Genomic DNA, 18,816 nt, shown 5'->3' on the forward strand with positions numbered 1-18,816 from the left:
GTAATTTGTAAAAATTCAAGTAATTGATTCGGTCGTGGGTCATTTTTTCCAGTACAATCTTTCATTTTTGAAATAAGTATCTACATTTTCCCATTACTTTACTTTCCTATAAAAGTAAATTCATTTTAAAAATTCTGTTATAACTGTAGAAATACAGTTCTAAAGTCATTATTTCCTAAGCTCTGTATTCATATTGAGGTATTAAATAAGCTTAACTTGGTCTCAAAATAAATTAGGTTAAGAAACTTTTCTAGTACAATTAAATACTTGACTCATATCTTGAGACATCTCAAAATACTATTAATCATATGTCAAACAATTATTAGGTGATTGTTGTGAGAACATTAGAGTTGAATGTACAGAAACTAAGATGACAATGACTTCACTAGGAAGTATAATGAAGTATATAGTTTATTATTGACTGAAATGCATGATTTTATATATTATTTTTCCTTCTAGCAACTGCAATTATATAGAAAGTAGAGGCTGGGGTTGTGGCTCAGCAGTAGAGTGCTCCCGTAGCACATGCAAGGCACTGGGTTCAATCCTCAGCACCATATAAAAATAAATAAATAAAACAAAGGTATTGTGTCCAATTACAACTAATATTAAAATAATAATATAAATTTAAAATATTTTTTTAAAAAAAGTGTAGCTGACGTATAGTTCAGCATTGAAGGCCATATTTTATTGTATAGAGACTATTATTGTTATGAAACTGTCCTAGTGACGATATTTGAATTGTCCTGTAAATAAAGTATTTTCTCTTTTTTAAAAGTTATTTGGGAGATGGGGTTGTAGCTAGGTTGTATTAAGAAATGTTGTACCTTTTGTGGACTATTTAATATTATACCATGAAAGTACATTTCAAGCCTTACTTTTTATTAGCCCAATATCTAAGATCTTATAGGAATTTTTCTGTGCAGAAAATACAACAAAGCAGTGATAAATTTTCTTCAGAATTTGATTGTTCTATAAATTGAAATGAAAGACATAATTTCTTCAGAAGCAAATGCAATTAGTGATTTTTTTTTAACTTTTCAAAATAAAGATTCTTTTCTTGTCTGAAATCTTAGTATTTTAAAGCTCTTTTCCTTTGATGTTTTAACATGTTGATTCTTCTAAAATTCTAATAATTAGGTAAGGCATTTTGAATCATTTGAAAGGCTTGTTTTCTGAATTTGTTAAAATGTTAAGGCTTTAGGAGTTGTGCTTGTAATAATGAGTGCTTGCCTAGCATGTGTACAGCACTGGGTTTTATCCCCAGCGCCACATTAAAAACAAATAAATAAAATAAATAAATATATTGTGTCCATCTACAACTAAAAAATAAATTTTAAGAAATATTAAGTATTTAGAAATATTCTTCTTACATTGCTTATACCTTAAGAAGAAGTTGAGTTTGATAGTGATTCTTATCACATTTTATGAATTTGTTATTTAGTAAATGTGATACTTTTCAGTAAAGGAAGAAATTATTCAGATACCATTAAGTAATAACCAGATATAATATAAGAGAATGAGTAGCATATTTTTATATCTTCTTAAAAATTATTGTAATTTATAAATTTTGGAACCATGCTGAACATATTAGCCAGCTAATAAATAGAAAATAAGTTTTGAAAAGAAAGAACTAGTGAATTGCTGGGTTTAGAAGTTGTCACAAAGATATTTTGGAAATAATTAGTGAAATGTGTTGTTAAAAAATTATCTATTGTCATTATTACTGATATGTAAACCTTTTGGACAAGTAATGTTTAATGGAGAGAATTTGACCATAGAATGAGTTAGAAAAATTAAGATAATAAATTTAAAAATTAATTATAATAGATAAAATAGTAAATTAAAATATTATATTGAAAAATATTTGTGAAGTTTATAGTATATTTTAAATAAAAGATAAAAGGAATCAAAGTGAAAATTTTGTGTAGTTAAAGAATCTAACTGAACATCTACTGAAATTAACAGCCATTCTCCAGTTTTTTATTGACTCAACCTGCCTCAGGATGATTGTATTTTTTATAAATGCTTTATATCTAACTTAATGCAGGTTTTTTCTATTTTCAAAGTAAGTATATTGCTGATTTCTTTTGCTTTTTTTAAAGGAATCTAGGGAAAAATGGCTTGTCTAACAGTCACATTTTGTTGGATAAATGTCCACCTCCACGACCACCAGCTTCACCGTACCCTCCCTTACCAAAGGAGAAGTTGAATCCACCCACACCTAGTATTTATGTGAGTCTCAACTGATTAACTATAAATAAATCAAGTGTCTGAACTTGTCTGCCTTTAGAGGATAGATAAATTTTTAAATCAATTCAGATGCCTTTTAGGAAACATTAAATTTATTTTCACAGTCTGAATATTTAAAAAATATATTTATTTTCCAAAGGATGATAAAAAAGTGTTCTTCATCTACATATGGTACACTCCTTTTTTTTTCTTGATAAATATAAAGTTTAAACTGTTGAGTTGGTTGAAAAATGACACAGCCTCATCAATTTCTTTACATTCTGCCTTCAATGTTAATTGCTGAAGGAAAAAGGTAGTTCAAAAAGTAAAAAAATAAAAAAACTTTCTTGTATCTGGCAAAGAAGTTTGTTGATCATTGGTATATTAAAAAATATTTTGTGAAGAAAAATTTTTGAATCTATTTTCAGATATTAACTGGGATTTTGAGAACCTCCAAAGATAGTTGTTTCAGTTTAAGCATTTAGTAAATATGTTTTTAAATCTGCATTGCATGACTTAATAATTGTGTGAACCTTAAAAATTCATTCAGTTTAGGCCTTTTTAATCAAAGAATTTTTCTACTTCCAAAAAAGGTAGTTGAGAATGAAAATGATATGGAATGTTATTAAAAAGTTTACCAAAATATAATAGGTATTTCAAATTTTGAATTTGAAACTACCTACCATTTTTGAATGTCATCAATGTAAGTATTTGATACAGAAAGTTGAATTGAAATTCAGATAATAAAAATTCAGACAGTATTTGTGTTTTTCTCCTGATGAGTTTGTGCCTTTCATTGTTTCATTAACCTTCCTAGTCAAAAAAGAAAAAAATCCTAGGCTAAGAAGTGAAGATACAGACCTTAGAATGAACTTAAATTTATAAGTGGATTTGTGAGATTTAGCTTTTTCTCTATCAGACATTATCTTAATTCCTTACCCAATTAAAATTAGATAACTTTTAGAGAAGGATAGAAATAGATGCGAGAGGATGTTTTCATCAAATTTTGAAGAAATGAATACAAAAAGATTTGTATTCTTTTTATTTCTCTAAGTAATGGAAGTACACTTGGAAAGTATACTTGGGAAATACTTGAAAAGTTAAAATATTTAAATGTCATTTTATGAATCTTTGATGAAAGAGGTGAAGGACATTAAAACATTTAAATATATTTCTTTAAAATAGAAATTTACAGAGTTGTTTCCACAGTTTTTTGAAAAGACTAGTATGTAGTCTAGACTTTATAAACTGTTGAGTTGGTTGAAAAATGACATGAATTTGCAGAATAATAGTCATTTTCTTGAGACCTAACAATACATTTTAATTTTATAGTTGGAAAATAAGCGCGATGCTTTCTTTCCTCCATTACATCAATTTTGTACAAACCCAAAAAACCCTGTAACAGTAATACGAGGCCTCGCTGGAGCTCTTAAGTTAGGTAAGCATTTAAAAAAAAAAAGTTGAACAAGAAATGTTTCAATTAAGAACACAAATAGAAGAGCACCAGTAGAAACTTGCTGATTTGTTTTTACCATTTTGAATTTTTATTTTAATTCTGTCACTGTTTTTATTTATCTCTGTTTCTCTCTCTTTCAATCTCGTCTCTGTCTTTATCTTTCCTGCTGTCTGTCTCATTAAAATTTTGATAGTTTTTAAAACAATCATATTTGTTTTAAGAAAGTCTGTCTGTGGAATTTGGGCATACATATTTTTAATGTATAATGTTAGTGATATTGGTTATTGGCAATTTCTGCAGTGAAGTTTAAATTGAGTACCAGTTATGAAACACAAAAACTTAATTTTATTATATAAATTTTTATATGAAATATACAGAGCATTTAATTCTGCTTATAAACACCATAACTCATTTGTTAAACTGATAGTTATATCCTGGTTCTACTATGAAAATCTGGTACCAAATGACTTTTCTTAAGGAAAACTAATGGAACTACACAAAGATAAATTTTTAAAGGACTTTGAATTTTTTATTGTACTGAAAATAATTTTATTCACTAACAAAACTTATTTTTTATGAAGATCTTGGACTTTTCTCTACCAAAACTTTGGTAGAAGCTAATAATGAACACATGGTAGAAGTGAGGACACAGTTGTTGCAACCAGCAGATGAAAACTGGGATCCTACTGGTACAAAGAAAATTTGGCGTTATGAAAGTAATAGATCACATACCACAATTGCTAAGTATGCACAGTACCAGGCCTCTTCCTTCCAGGAATCATTGAGAGTAAGTTTGTTTGGTTTTACTCCCTCCATTTTATAAAGCACATTACTTTTGTAACTACTTGGTGTTTACTATTGTGTTTTATAAATACCTGGAACTGGTGACATAAGTGAAAATGATAATAAGAGAGATAACTTAAACCTTATTAAACTAAAATTTAAGCGAGGTTATAGTTAATAATACATGTATACATAGAAAAAATTATTATCTAGTATCTATTTTGATTTTTGAATATTTTCATTTAAAATTATAAACTAAGCCTACATTATAGTTGGGAGAATGATAATAATAATGTGAAGAAAATTTGGAGGCAGCTCAAATGTTCACTCAACCAATGAAGAAATGTTTCATTTTGTGTATACACACACACACACACACATATATACATGTGCGCGAACACTCGCGCCATCATCTCATGGCTTTAAAGTAAATTTCCTTCATTATTTGTAGTATTGAGGTCTTTTATTGCATCGGCAACTGGATATCTTCTTTGGAGAAATTTGCATATTAATTTTTAGCCTGATTATCTGTTATTTTATTGTTGAGTTTACAAGTTTTTTGGGTTTTATTTTTAATTATTATTTAATTGTAGTTGGACACAATACCTTTATTTTATTTATTTTTATGTGGTGCTGATGATTGAACCCAGGGCTTCGCATGTGCTAGGCGAACGCTCTACCCCTAGTCACAACCCCAGCCCAGTTTAGAAGTTTTTATAGATTATGAATATTATTCTGTGTAAGATATGATTTTGAAAGTATTTTCTCCCATTTTGTTGGCTATTTCACTTTTTGGTAGTGCTTTTTGATGCACATATTTTAAATTTTTGGTGGTTTTTAATTTATTTATCTTTTCTTTTGTTTTCTGTGCTTTGAAGTCTAAGCATCATTGCCAAATTCATATCACAGAGCTTTTCCACTATTTTCTTCTTACAGTTTTGTAACACTGAAAATAGGTATGGGGTTTTATTTGAACCTAACAGAATGTTCTAACAATATATCAGGCAACTGATATATTTTGAGTTAATTTTCCTATGTGGTCTAAAATAAGAGCTGTGCTTCATTCTTCTGCATGTTGAAAGCCAGTTTTCTTAGTATCATTTATTGAAAAGACTTACCTTTGCCCTATTCAATGAACTTAGAAGAGAGTCTTTGAACTTTTTGTGAGTATGCTATTATCTCTGGTGCTTTCCCAAAATTGTCTTTATTGGTTGAAAATATTTCCTTTTAAATAATATTATTGATTAATTTTCATATTGTATCATCCTTGATTTTCAGGAAAAAAAGAATTTGGAGCATGGCATATAATCTTTTTTGATGTGTTGCTAAATTCAATTTACTAATATTTGTATTAATAAATTTAATAAACATTGCAGTATAGTTTTCTAGTGTCTTTATCTCTCTAGTGTAAAACTGCCTCATAGGATTAATTGGAAATTGTTTCCTCCTCTTTAATTTTTAAAAAACTTTTAATAGCAGGCAAAAACTATCCCAGTCTTTCGAACTATCCCTAGATGGGTTAGAATTGTGCACATGTACTCTTCTATTTCTGGTTTGTGGGGCAGATAATTAACTATGTTGTCAAAACCTCCAGAGCAGCACTGTTATTCATATGCCTGACCAGGAGTAGAATAAGAACAAGTAAAGACACCATAGGATTTCCTTATGATTTTAGCATGGCTTTGTCTTGATTGTTTGCTTTTTTTGATGTAGATGTGTGACTGTTTTCTACAGATACTAAACTTCTTTCAGGCTAGTTTTAAGACTTTTTTCCATGAGAAAATAACATGGCCTTAAAATCTCTCTTATTACCATTTTCGCTTATGTCACCAGTTCCAGGTTTCTGTTTTATTGCTTTATTGAGATAATTTATACAGCATAACATTCACCAATTTAGTTTTGTTTTATTCCATAGTACTGGAACTTAGGATCTCTTGTTGTTGTTGTTTTGTTTGTTTGTTTGTTTTTTGGAACTTAGGGTCGAACCAAGAGATTTGCAAATGTAAGGCAGATACTTTGCCACTGAGCTATATCCCAGCCCTAATATCTCTTAAATACTAGGCAAATGCTATACATACATCCTGACCCTAATGGATCAATTTAAAATATACAGATCAAATATATTCATAGTTGTACAGCCATCATCATAATTATTGTTAGACATTCTGTTAGGTTCAAATAAAACCCTATACCTATTTTCAGTGTTACATTGTCCTAAACTTCTATAGTCTTAAGAAAGTATCTTGTTCTTTCTGTATTTATAGATTTGCCTAATTTGAGTATTAATGTAAATGTATGCTATAATGTGTGTCATGAACAGTCTTTTTTATTATTATTATTAACCTAAGATTTTCAATGTTTATTTATATCATGTATCAAGAATTTATTTCTTTTTTATTACTAAATAATATTCCATTACTAAATATATATTCCATATATATCACTTTTTTGGAGAGTTGTCTTCAGTCAGTTGACAGGATTCAGTTGCATTTGCTTTGTAACTATTCTTAATAATATTGTTCTTATTATTCATGTTTTTGATGCTCTTAGGTAATTATGTGGTAGAATTGCTAGGTGATGTGGAAACCCGGTGTTGATCACTTTAAGGAACTGCTAGTTTGCTTTTAAAAATGGCTGCATCATTTTTTATTTCTAGTCTTAGTTTATAAGTGTCCATTTTTTCATCCTTTCTATCACCTGTGTATTATCTTTTGATTTTAGCCACTGAAGTATTTGTGAAGTAACAGCTCTTACAATTTTGATTTGTATTTGCAAATAGGAAATAAATGCTGTTTATTAAGATTTTTTTTTTTGTGGCTATATTGTCCGTGTTAACATCTTTGTTGAAGTATATGTTCTATTTCTTTATCCATTGTTTAATTGGCTGTTTGTCTTTTGCTATTGATTGGTAATGGTCTTTCGGTATACTGTTATTACAATTCATTGACAAGTGTTTAAAGTACATTTTTTTTTTCTGTTACAAGTTACTTTTCCATTTTTTTTATGATGTTCATTGAAGTATAAGTTTTAATTTTATTAGTGTCTAATTTATTTGGCTTTCTGGGATTGCTGTTCTTTTTTTACCATCACTAAAAGTATATGCATAATACATGCTCTTGCAGATTTAGCAACGTTTTTCTTTTAAGAGTTTTCTTGTTATATCTTTTTATATTTAGGTTATTGATATATTTTGAGTTGAATTTACCACATGATATTAGGTTTAAGTTCAATTTCATTCATTTTCTTGTGAATTTCATCCATCATTTATTTATAATTTCATTCATAATTTTGTCATCCTTGTAAAAACAATTTTTTATTGAGCATTTTTTTTACTAGTGCTATGAAAATAATTACTCATAATTCATGTGTCAAAATATTCAGAAGTTCTAGGAAGAACATCTTCCCTATGTTCTTACCTTTGTTGTGTGATTTATAAAGGAAAGACAGAGTGACTAAATAAAAATATAATCAGAAATAGAGCATCTTAACTTTTTTCATGCTCTATATATACAGTAGGTATGTATATTGGTATGTGTATGCAAAGATACACTTCCTGCTTTGAAATGTGTACCATTACTTTGCCAGTTGGTCTTCCTAATTGATGTAGATAGTTCTGTTTCTTCCTGGTCTTATTTTAATTTGTTCATTTTCTTCTAGTATTTGGGACAGGTAGAAGAATATACAGATTTCCATTTTATAGAGTAAGGCCAATATGAAAAGACAAAACAAGGCTTTTCAAAATAGACATATTTACATATATATATATATATATATGTATATATATATATATATATGCGTTTAACCCCAGTAGCACTGAGCTACTCCAGACCTCAATTTCTTCAATAGTTCTTTTAGTTATATATAACATTAGGATTCATTTTTACATAATTATTCAATCCCAATATTTTTTCTTTCTCCCCTTTTTTCCTCCCCCTGTTCCCTTTCTTTAATGATCTTTCTGTTATTTACTTAATAGTTTATTATTAGCAGTTTCAGTGTTTCATTATTAAATGTACAAGATGGTAAGATTCATTTGCTAAATTCATATGTGTTTAGGAAAATTTGGTCATATTAATTTTACTGTTCTTCCTTTATCTTGTCCCTTCTTCTCCCCCTCAATCTCCTTCAATTACTCTACTGATCTTTCTTCTGTTTTAATGGATCCCCTACTATTCTTTTCTGTTTTGTTCTTTCTTTTTTTCCTTACTTTGGACTAGATTCTGCATATCAGAGGAAACATTCAGCCTTTGACTTCTTGTGTGTGTGTGTGGCTTATTTCACTTAGCACAATGGTCTCCTGTTCTATCCATTTGATGAAATGCCATAATTTCATTTTTTTATGGCTGATTAATTCTCAATATGTATACATATTATATATTGTTCATTCATTCACCTAGATTGCTGTTGTTAATTGTGCTGCTGTAAACATTGATAAAGCTGCATCAATAGCCTGCTGATTTTAGATCTTTTGAATAAATACCAAGGAGCAAGATAGCTGGGTCATATGATGGTTCCATTCTTAATTTTTTGAGGAATCTTCATGCTGCTTTCCAGATGGTTAAACTTATTTGCAATTCCACCAACAATATGAGTAAACCTTTTTCTTCATATCCTTATCAACATTATTATTTGTATTCTTGAAATTGTCATTCTGACTAGAACAAGATGAAATTTTTGTGTTGTTTCTATTTGCATTTTTTTTATTGCTAGAGTTGAACATTTTTCATATATTTATTGGCTATTTGTATTTTTTTTGATAAGTGTCTGTTTCTTTTTCCCTTATTGATTGGCCTATTTATTTTGTTGAGTTTTTTATGGTATTTTGGATATTAATTCCCTATTGAAGAGCAGGTGGCAAAGATCTCCCATTCTTTAGCCTCTCTCTTTATATTCTTTTTTTTTTATATTCATTTTTTAGTTGGACACAATATATTTATTTATTTTTATGTGGTGCGCAGGATCGAACCTAGGGCTTCGCCCGTGCTAAGCGAGAGTTCTACTGCTGAGCCACAACCCCAGCCCCATCTCTCTTTATATTCTTATTTCCTTTGTTGTGCAAAAGCTTTTTAATTTCATGTATTGATTTTTTTTTTTTTTTATTTCTTCCACTTAAGAAATTTCATTAAGGAGGTTGATGCCTGTGCATATGTTGGAGTTTGGGTCTACATTTTCTTTTAACAGTTGCAGAGTTTTTTGTCTAATTCCTAGGTCTTTGATTCACTTTGAGTAGGTTTTTGTGAGAAAGATAGTGGTCAAGTGTTATTCTTTGACATATGGATTTCCCGTTTTCTCAGCACCATATTTTGATGACTTCAGCATCATTTATCTTACTCTGGATAGCTTTGGCTATTCTGAGTCTCTTACTTTTTTTTTTTTTTTTTTTTTTTTAATTGTAGGTGGACTCAATAATCTTTATTTTATCTTTATGTGGTGCCGAGGATCCAACCCAGTGCCTCATGCATGCTAGGTGAGCGCTGTATCACTGAGCCACAGTCTCAGCCCTGAGTTTCTTACTTTTTCCAAATGAATTCTGAAGTATTTTTTCTAGTTCTGTGAAGAATGTTACTGGGTTTTGATAGAGATTGTATCAAATCTGGATAATGCTTTTAGTAGAACGGCCATTTTGACACTAAGAATTGTAAGAGAATTCTAAGAGACTCAGAATAGCCAAAGCTATCCAGAATAAGATGAGTGATGCTGTTTGTGAACATGGAAGGTCTTCATTTCTTCTAAGGTCTTCTTCAATTTCTTTTTTCAGTATTGTGTAATTTTCATTAAGATTAATATCCAAGTATTTTTGTTGTTGTTTAGAAGTTATTTTATATTGCATAGTTTTCCTAATTTATTTTCAGCAGATTCATTAGTGAAGTACAGGAAAATGATTGCTTTAGTAGGCTGATATTGTGTATTGATACTTACTAAATTTGTTTATCAGTTTTAGAAGTCTTTTGGTGGAGTTTTTTGGATCTTCTAAATATAGGATCCATGAGCAAACACATCATTTGACTTTGTCTTTTAGTTTTGTATCTGTTTAATTTCCTTCTATTGTCTTGATTGCACTGGCTAGAATTTTTAAGAACTATGTTGAAAGGAGTGACGAGAGTGGACATCATTGATTTCTTCCTGTTGCTGGAGGAAATGCATTCAGTTTTTCTCCATTTAATATGATATTGTATCATATAGTCTTTACAGTGTTAAATAAGGTAAGTTCCTTCATGCCTAGTTTCTTTAGTGATTTAATATGAATGAGCGGTGTACTTTGTCAAATGGTTTTTCTTCATGTACTGAGATAAACACGTGATTCTTGTCCTTAACTCTATTTCTGTGGTGAATTACATTTATTGATTTGACATGTTGAGCCATACTTTCATCCTGAGGATGAAACCCAGTTAGGCATAGTACACCATATTCTTAATGTGTTTATGAAAGAATTTTTCATATATTGACAGTGGTCTGAAATTTTCTTTTTTGTGCCTTTTCTGGTTTTGATATCAGGGTTACACTGGCTTCATAGGATAAATTTGTCAGTGTTAAATTCTTTGCTATTTCATGGGATAGTTTGAGAAGAATTGGTGGCATTTATTTCTTTAAAAGGTTTAGTAGAACTTGTTCAGCCCTGGGCTTTTCTTTGTAAAGCTTTTTGTAGCTGCTTCAGTTTCATTACTTGAGATTTTTTACCTTATTGGATTTAAAAGTTTTCAAATGAATTTCTAATGAATCTCTTGATTTCAGTAGTGTCTGTGGTGATATTTGCCTTTTCTTCTCTAATTTTATTAACTTGGGTCTTCTCTCGTTCCTTTGATTAGTTTGGTTAAGGGCTTATCAATTTTCTTTTTCTTTCAAAGAATCAACTCCGTTTCATTGGTCCTTTGTGCTTTTTGTTTTATTTTGCTTCATTCTCAATTTCATTGTCTTTGGCTCTGATTTTGTTTGTCCCCCTGTACTGGGGATTGAACTCAGCACCACTTATCACTGAACCACATCTCCAACCCCATTTTTAAATTTTTTTCTTTTTAATTTCTGAGATAGGGCCTTGCTAAATTTCTGAGGCTGGCTTTGGACTTGTGATCCTTCTGCCTCAGCCTTCTGAGTATCTTTGTGTACCACCATACCCAGCCCTTGTTCTGATTTTAATTATTTTCTGTCTTCTACTGATTTTAGTGTTAATATGCTCTCCTTTTTCTAGGGCTGTAAAGTGTGACATTTGATTATTTATTTTTTGTTTTGTTTTTATAGGAACTCAGTGCTATAAACTTTCCCGTTATAACTACCTTCACACTCTTCCAGAGATTTTGACATGTTTTCTCATTGTTCTCATTTGTGTCTAAGAATTTTTTTTATGTCTCCTCTGATTTTTTTCTGCTATCCAACATTCAAAGGTTATTATTTCATTGCTAGGATAGAATGGTTGCTGTTTTGTTTTTATTCTCTTGTTGATTTCTAGTTTCATTGTTTTATGATCTGATAGAATGCAAGGAATTATGGTTTTTGTTGTTGTTGTGTGTGTGAATATTTGCTTTGTGACCTAAAATATGATCTTTTTCAAAAAATGTTCTGTGTGCCACTGAGAAGAAAGTGAGTCATGTTGTAAATGGATGAAATATTGTTTAGATGTCAACTAGGTATACTAATTCATAACATTTTTTAGTTCTGAAGAATCTTTACTTATCTGGATAATCTAGCTAATAGAGAAGTGTATTGAAATCACCTAGTATTTTTGTATTGGTTTTTTTTTTAATTGTTAATTTTTAGAAGAGTTTGTTTTATGTAAGTAGAAACACTGTTGTTTGGGACATAAATATTTATAATCATTGTATCTTGTTGTTGGATGATTTTCTTAACCATCTCTTTGATTCTGCATGTCTTTGACTTTTCCGATTAATTGTGACTTGTAGTCTACTTTGTCTGATTTGAGAATAGCCAACTTTCCTGGTGTTTGGATCTACCAATCTGTGTATTTTGTTTGAAGAATTTAAACTATTTATATTGAGTTATTCAAGAGAGATGATTTTTATTTTCTGCCATTTTGATTTTTTTCTAATGATTAATTTAGATTTGATTCTCCTTTAATTTTTTTTCGTAGTGCATATCATTGAAATGTAGGTTTTTTTCTCCTGCATGAAATATTATGTTTTATAGTACAGACATAGTAATTATGAATTATTTTAGTTTCTACGTATCATGTAAGTTTTATTTCATCTTAAGTTGTGAAGAATAATTTAACCAGATATAGTAATCTTGGTGGTATGTATCATTCTTGGATTTTATTTTAGGACCTGGATTCAGAAATAAGTTGAAATTTGAATTAGTTTACCTCTAAATATGATCTGCCATTTTTATTTTACAGCTTTTAAAATTGTCTCCTAATTCTGTATATTTGGCATTTTTTCATTTTAATGTGTTTTGGAGAGGACTTCTTTTGGTCTTGCTTATCAGAGTTCGTTATAATTTTGTATTTGGATTTTCATTTGATTTCTAAGATTTGAAAGATTTTCTAATATTATGTCATTGAAATATCATATGCTTTTCTTGAGTTTGTTTTTTGAAACCTTAATCTACCCCAGCAATTCTTAAATCTGGTTTCTTGAATATGCTGGAATGGTCTCCTAACATCTTTTCTTTATGTTTTTAACATTTTTAAGATTATATACTTTGTTTTTATGACAAGCTATATTCAGAGTCACGTAATCTATTACTGTTACTTTCCGTTGAATTTTAAATTTGATTTCTTGACTTTCATTTCCAGGATTTCTGTTTGGTTCCTTTTCAAAGTCTCTTTTTTCTAAAATGATCTTTCTTTCACTTTCTGTATTTTCTAAATGCACTCTCTACACCTTTTAGCACAATGAACATTAACTGTGAATTTGTAAATTCTTCCTCTGACATTTACTCTTCTTTCATGTTGACAGAGTTAATTGTTGAGGCATTTTTTTGGTCACCCACATTCCGTATCAGCTGTGCCTTCATTCCCTCTTTTCCATGCTGCAGAGAAATTAGAGATCCCTCCCTGGTTCCTCTCCATCATCTTACCTATTCCTCAAAACAAGCCTTTTTTTTTTTCTTTTCCCTAGTTTGTATGGACAGCATGCCTTTATTTTATTTGTTTATTTTTATGTGGTGTTAAGGATCGAACCCACTACTTTACACATGCTAAGTAATCACTCTGCCACTGAGCAACAACCACAACCCAAAACTTGCCTTTGTGATGTTATAATAGAATATTAGTTCTCCATTTCTGGTATTTTTTAACAACTTTTTCCTAACAATTTGCCTATAAATGTTGTTTATTATTAGTTCTGTCTTTAATTCCCAGGACATCTGTAAAAGTTACATTCCTTTGTCACTTTGAAACTTTGGCCAAAGGAAAATTAGAATAGGTTTTTGCTTTTCTTGTAAATTAGTACAATACCAGAATTTCATAATATTACTTTGTGTCAATACAGAGGTTGAGTACAAAGTCAGTGCAATTTAACATTTCTTGGGTCTTTATTTAATTTGAAAATATTAAGAAATTGGAGGTATTTTCTACAACCTGTACTGTGCATGTATTTCTGTTTTTAAAATATGGACATTTATAGGATACTAAGTGTGAATCTTCTGCTTACTCTGTAGGAAGAAAATGAAAGAAAAACACAACTTAAAGACTACTCAGATAATGAATCCACATCTTCAGATAAGTAAGTAATTTTTAGCATCCACTCTGTATTTCTGTCTGAAAGGCATGGATCTAATACTTTCTCTTTTTTTAAGTTCTGGAAGGAGAAGAAAAGGACCTTTTAAAACCATAAAATTTGGGACCAACATTGACCTCTCTGATAACAAAAAGTAAGTTTATTAACTAAAACAAAGGGGATTACAGAATTGAGAATTGCCTTCCTTCCTATTCTTTCACTTAGTCATTATATTGTGTTGACATCTAAGTTTTGGATAAAATTTTTAAGACTCATATATTATTGTATAAGATCTTATAATTAGAATTTTTTCTTCTGGAAAAAACATACTAATTTACAAGCTTAAAAATAGAAAGTACAGGGCTGGGGATGTGGCTCAAGCGGTAGCACGCTCGCCTGGCATGCGTGCGGCCCGGGTTCGATCCTCAGCACCACATACAAACAAAGATGTTATGTCCGCCAAAATCTAAAAAATAAATATTAAGATTTTCTCTCTCTCTCTCTCTCTCTCTCTCTCTCTCTCTAAAAAAAAAAAAATAGAAAGTACATTGTTTATTTCACTTATTAGGCTTTTATAAATTATATATGAGACTTTTTTTGATGATCTCTATTTTAGGAGTTTTCTCTTTGAAAAAAGTTAAAACACTTTACTATTACTATTAAAATATTTCTATGTGTAACATCTTCTGATTGAATCATAAGAATTTGGATGGGGCTGGGTTGTGGCTCAGTGGTAGAGCACTTAATGAGCATGTGGGTTCAAACCTCAGTACCACATAAAATAAATGAATAAAATAAAGCTATAAAAATATTTTAAAAAAAAAGAATTTTGAGGACCTGATTAATTCTCACTAGTATTTGCAAAGAATTTCACTTTCAATCTGTTATTTTATTGCAGGTGGAAGCTGCAGTTACATGAGCTGACTAAACTTCCTGCTTTTGTACGTGTTGTATCAGCAGGAAATCTTCTAAGCCATGTTGGTCATACCATCCCGGGCATGAATACAGTTCAATTATATATGAAAGTTCCAGGGAGTAGAACACCAGGTGATTTTTATGAACGAATATATCTTATATAGTTAAAAAACTAAAGTTTAAATCAAAAAACACACAGAATCAATATCTTTGCATTTATTTATTTACTTTCTTCTTTTAATTTGTTGTAATTAGTTACATAACAGTAGAATGTCTTTTGACATATCATACATAAATGGACTGTAACTTCTCATTCTTCTGGTTTTACATGATCCACAGGTACACAAGTTGTGTAATCATATGTGAACATAGGGTAATAATGTCCAATTTATTCTACTGTCCTTCCTACCCCCTTATCACTTCTTCTCCTTTCACTTCCCCTGCGTAATTCAGATTACTTCTATTCTTTCCTAGCCCCCATGCTCTTATTGTGAATTAGCATCCGCAGTCAGAGAAAACATTCAGCCTTTGGTTCTCTAGAATTGGCTTATTATGCTTAGCATAGTATTTTCCAGCTCCATCCATTTACCAGCATATGCCTTAATTTCATTCTTCCTTATGGCTGAGTAATATTTCATTGTGAATACATTCCACATTTCTTTAACTTCTTTATTCATTAATCATTTGAAGGGCACCTAGGCTGGTTTCATGGGTTAGCTATAATGAATTGAGCTGCTATAAATATTTATGTGACTGTGTCACTGCAGTATGCTGATTTTAAGTGATTTAGGTATAAAACCAGGAGAGAGATAACTGAGTCAAATGGAGGTTCCATTCCAAGTTTTTTGAGAAATCTCCATAATTCTTTTCACAGTGGTTGCACCAATTTGCAGTCCTACCAGCAATGTATAAGTGAACCTTTCCCCCCACATTTTCACCAACATTTATTGTTGCTTGTATTCTGATAATTGTCATTCTGACTGAAGTGCCATGAAATCTCAGTGTCGTTTTTGGTTTGCATTTCTCTAATTAATAGAGATGTTGGACATTTTTTCATTTATTTGTTGATCGATTGTACTGTGAAATGTCTGTTCAGATCCTTACCATTTATTGAATAGGTTATATCTATTTATAATTACTAAAACTGAAATGATTTTTTTGAAGTTGTTTTTCTTTGTAATAAGTGTTTGTAATTATAACTAATATCAGTATTATTTCGTTCCCTTAGGTGTAGAGAATAAAATAATTAAAAAAATTAAACTGGGAAAGGAGCATTAAGTCCTTTACTGAGTAAAGGCCATAAATTATTATTCTATTGACTTCGAACTGTCAGGTGTTTCTAATTTTTTTTCACTACAGTTATTGTAAGAAAGAATCACATTTTATCATGAACTTCTTTATTTGAACCATATGTGAAAAAAAAATTTATTGATAATACTTAAAATACAGTGTACTGCTGTTTTACTTATTTGTTCCATTTTTTTTCCCCCTTCATTTTTAAAAAAATGATTTACAAAAACTATCTAAAGTTTTAGTCAACAGAATTCTTCTTTAAGGGCTAGGATAATCAAAGTTTTACTTGATATTTTCCAAATATATGTGAGACTTGATATGTTACAAATATATGTGAGAATGGGAATCTCACTTGTTATGTGTTGCAAATATACATAGGAATGAAGATCTAGCTTGTTCTATTATTTTATAGAAACTGAAATTTGTAAAGAAATGAAAAATTGAGAATTTGTATTAATTTTGATCTGAGAATTTTTTTTCATCTTCAAAATAAGGTTACTTTAGTATAAATTTCACATGTAAGATCTCTTTAAACTGTTTAATTTGGAAGTTTAATTAATTAGGAAAAATTTCAAAGGCTGCAACAAAATTTCCATGGCCAGCAATAATCAAATAACAGTGACAAATGGTGTTTTTTTCTTGAGTCAGTTCAGAAAAATTTTCGTCTCTGAGCTCTGAAGAATGCAGTGTAACTTCATAATAATAATGTTATCAATCTGTTGTTTGGTAGAAGAAGTGAGAATCAGCTTTCATTTCTGACAAAAGTCATGATATTGCTGTTCAGTAGGTCTCTGAGAACATCACATAAGAATATTTTTGCAAATCTGCCAATGAATAATACAGTTTGAGCACAAAAATTATAACTATTAATTTTGAAAACCTTAAGTGAAATTGCATGTAATGAAAATGTATTCTTTTCATTAAAAATTTAGAGGAGGTAAAAATATGATATCTTTTGTCAGAGTGTCTAAAATGTTTGGGATTTTTAGTTAAGTAAGGGAGTATTAGTATATTTTTCAACTTACGTTCCTATGGAACCTTAAGGAATTTCTTGGCAGAAATCTGATATGTTTTGTTTTCTAGATATAATTAAAAGAAACATTACTTTGGGTTGCTGTTCTATGTGAATTTTTTTTTTTGTTACATAAATAAAAAATGGTATCTGTGTAATAGAGTTCACAATCTGAATGCTCTGTGTGTTAAAAAAAAATTCAGATTATTCATAGACCTTAAGATCAGATCATATATATGGTACTTGTAGCTCTTCCAGTATGGGTAAATGAATGTCCTTGCCTATGGTGTTCCAGCTACTCTCATTTTAATTTTTATTTATTTTTTGGTACTAGGGATTGAACCCAGAGGCATTGGCCCACTGAACTATGTTCTCAGCAACTTTTATTTTTTGCTGACTAAGTTGCCCGGACTGGCTTTAGATTTGTGATCCTCTTGTCTCCTCATCCTCTAGAGTTCCTGGGATTTCAGGTGTGCACCACCATGCCTTTCTCTAATTTTAATTTTTTGGGGGAAGGGGTACTAGGGATTAAACTCAGGGGCACTAGACCACTGAGCTCCATCCCCAGCCCTATTTTGTATTTTATTTAACACCTCGCTTTTGCTGAGGCTGGTATTGAACTCATGGCCCTCCTGCCTCTGCTTCCTGAGCCACTGGGACTACAGACTTGGTCCATCATGCCCAGCTCTAATTTTAGTTTTTAAAGCCTCAAACCATGAGCAGTATTATCCACTTACCCATGATGAAAGAGTCAACAGGTTTTTACCTTACATCAGGTTGGGATGTGATAGCATCTACAAAATGACTGAAACCCCATTTACATTTTGAAAACTTTCTTTTTTTAATTTATTAATTTTTGATACTATTTGTATCAAAAGGAAAGAGGAAATCATAATTAGAAGGTATATATTGCATTTAATGTATTATTGTCACTTCTAGATGTCTCTTTTTCACTTAGTCTTCAAAATGCTCCAGTAAATTAAAGGCATTTTCTCCACTAAATTTTTACTATGATAATGACTTTAATTTTCTTTTACTTTTTAGGTCACCAAGAAAATAACAATTTCTGTTCTGTTAACATAAACATTGGCCCAGGTGATTGTGAATGGTTTGTTGTACCTGAAGATTATTGGGGTGTTCTGAATGAATTCTGTGAAAAGTAGGTTTCAGAAATTAAATTTTCTTTTAATGTATGATTGTGAAAAAATGTTTTTTGTACCAGACAATATACAAAGTTGAGTTTCTTCATAGAACTACAGGATTTTTACTTTTTATTCAGCAGAAATTTTATTTTAAGTGACTTGATTTTAAATCAAAAAAAATTTTTGTTACATGGGATACTTAAAGATATTTTAAAAACAGCCTCTAAATTAGTAATAGATAAAAATTGAGAATAGAAAGTAAACTCTTTTTTTATGTTAGAGTTAAAAAATTGATATAAACATGTTTTTGAT

General features: G+C 30.1%; 1 protein-coding gene across 7 annotated transcripts in view; it reads left to right on the forward strand.

Annotated features, from left to right (window-relative positions):
* The window catches only part of LOC124106573 (lysine-specific demethylase 6A), a 193,703-nt gene that overhangs the window by 135,628 nt on the left and 39,259 nt on the right, over positions 1–18,816 (forward strand). For all 7 annotated transcript variants that reach the window (XR_006856098.2, XR_009228615.1, XM_058585527.1 and 4 more), the window contains 7 exons: positions 2,106–2,235; positions 3,565–3,670; positions 4,270–4,475; positions 14,084–14,148; positions 14,222–14,296; positions 15,041–15,189; positions 18,407–18,521. Coding sequence is in view for 5 of the 7 variants with exons in the window: in XM_058585527.1 (XP_058441510.1) it covers positions 2,106–2,235; positions 3,565–3,670; positions 4,270–4,475; positions 14,084–14,148; positions 14,222–14,296; positions 15,041–15,189; positions 18,407–18,521 (846 nt within the window). In the remaining 2 variants the exon portion in view is untranslated. The remainder of the gene's footprint in view (positions 1–2,105; positions 2,236–3,564; positions 3,671–4,269; positions 4,476–14,083; positions 14,149–14,221; positions 14,297–15,040; positions 15,190–18,406; positions 18,522–18,816) is intronic.

This window comes from Marmota monax, unplaced genomic scaffold, assembly GCF_021218885.2.
Source record: "Marmota monax isolate L192 unplaced genomic scaffold, Marmota_monax_Labrador192_F-V1.1 WCK01_AAM20220418_F8-fsc00260, whole genome shotgun sequence".
NCBI classification, from domain to species: domain Eukaryota; kingdom Metazoa; phylum Chordata; class Mammalia; order Rodentia; family Sciuridae; genus Marmota; species Marmota monax.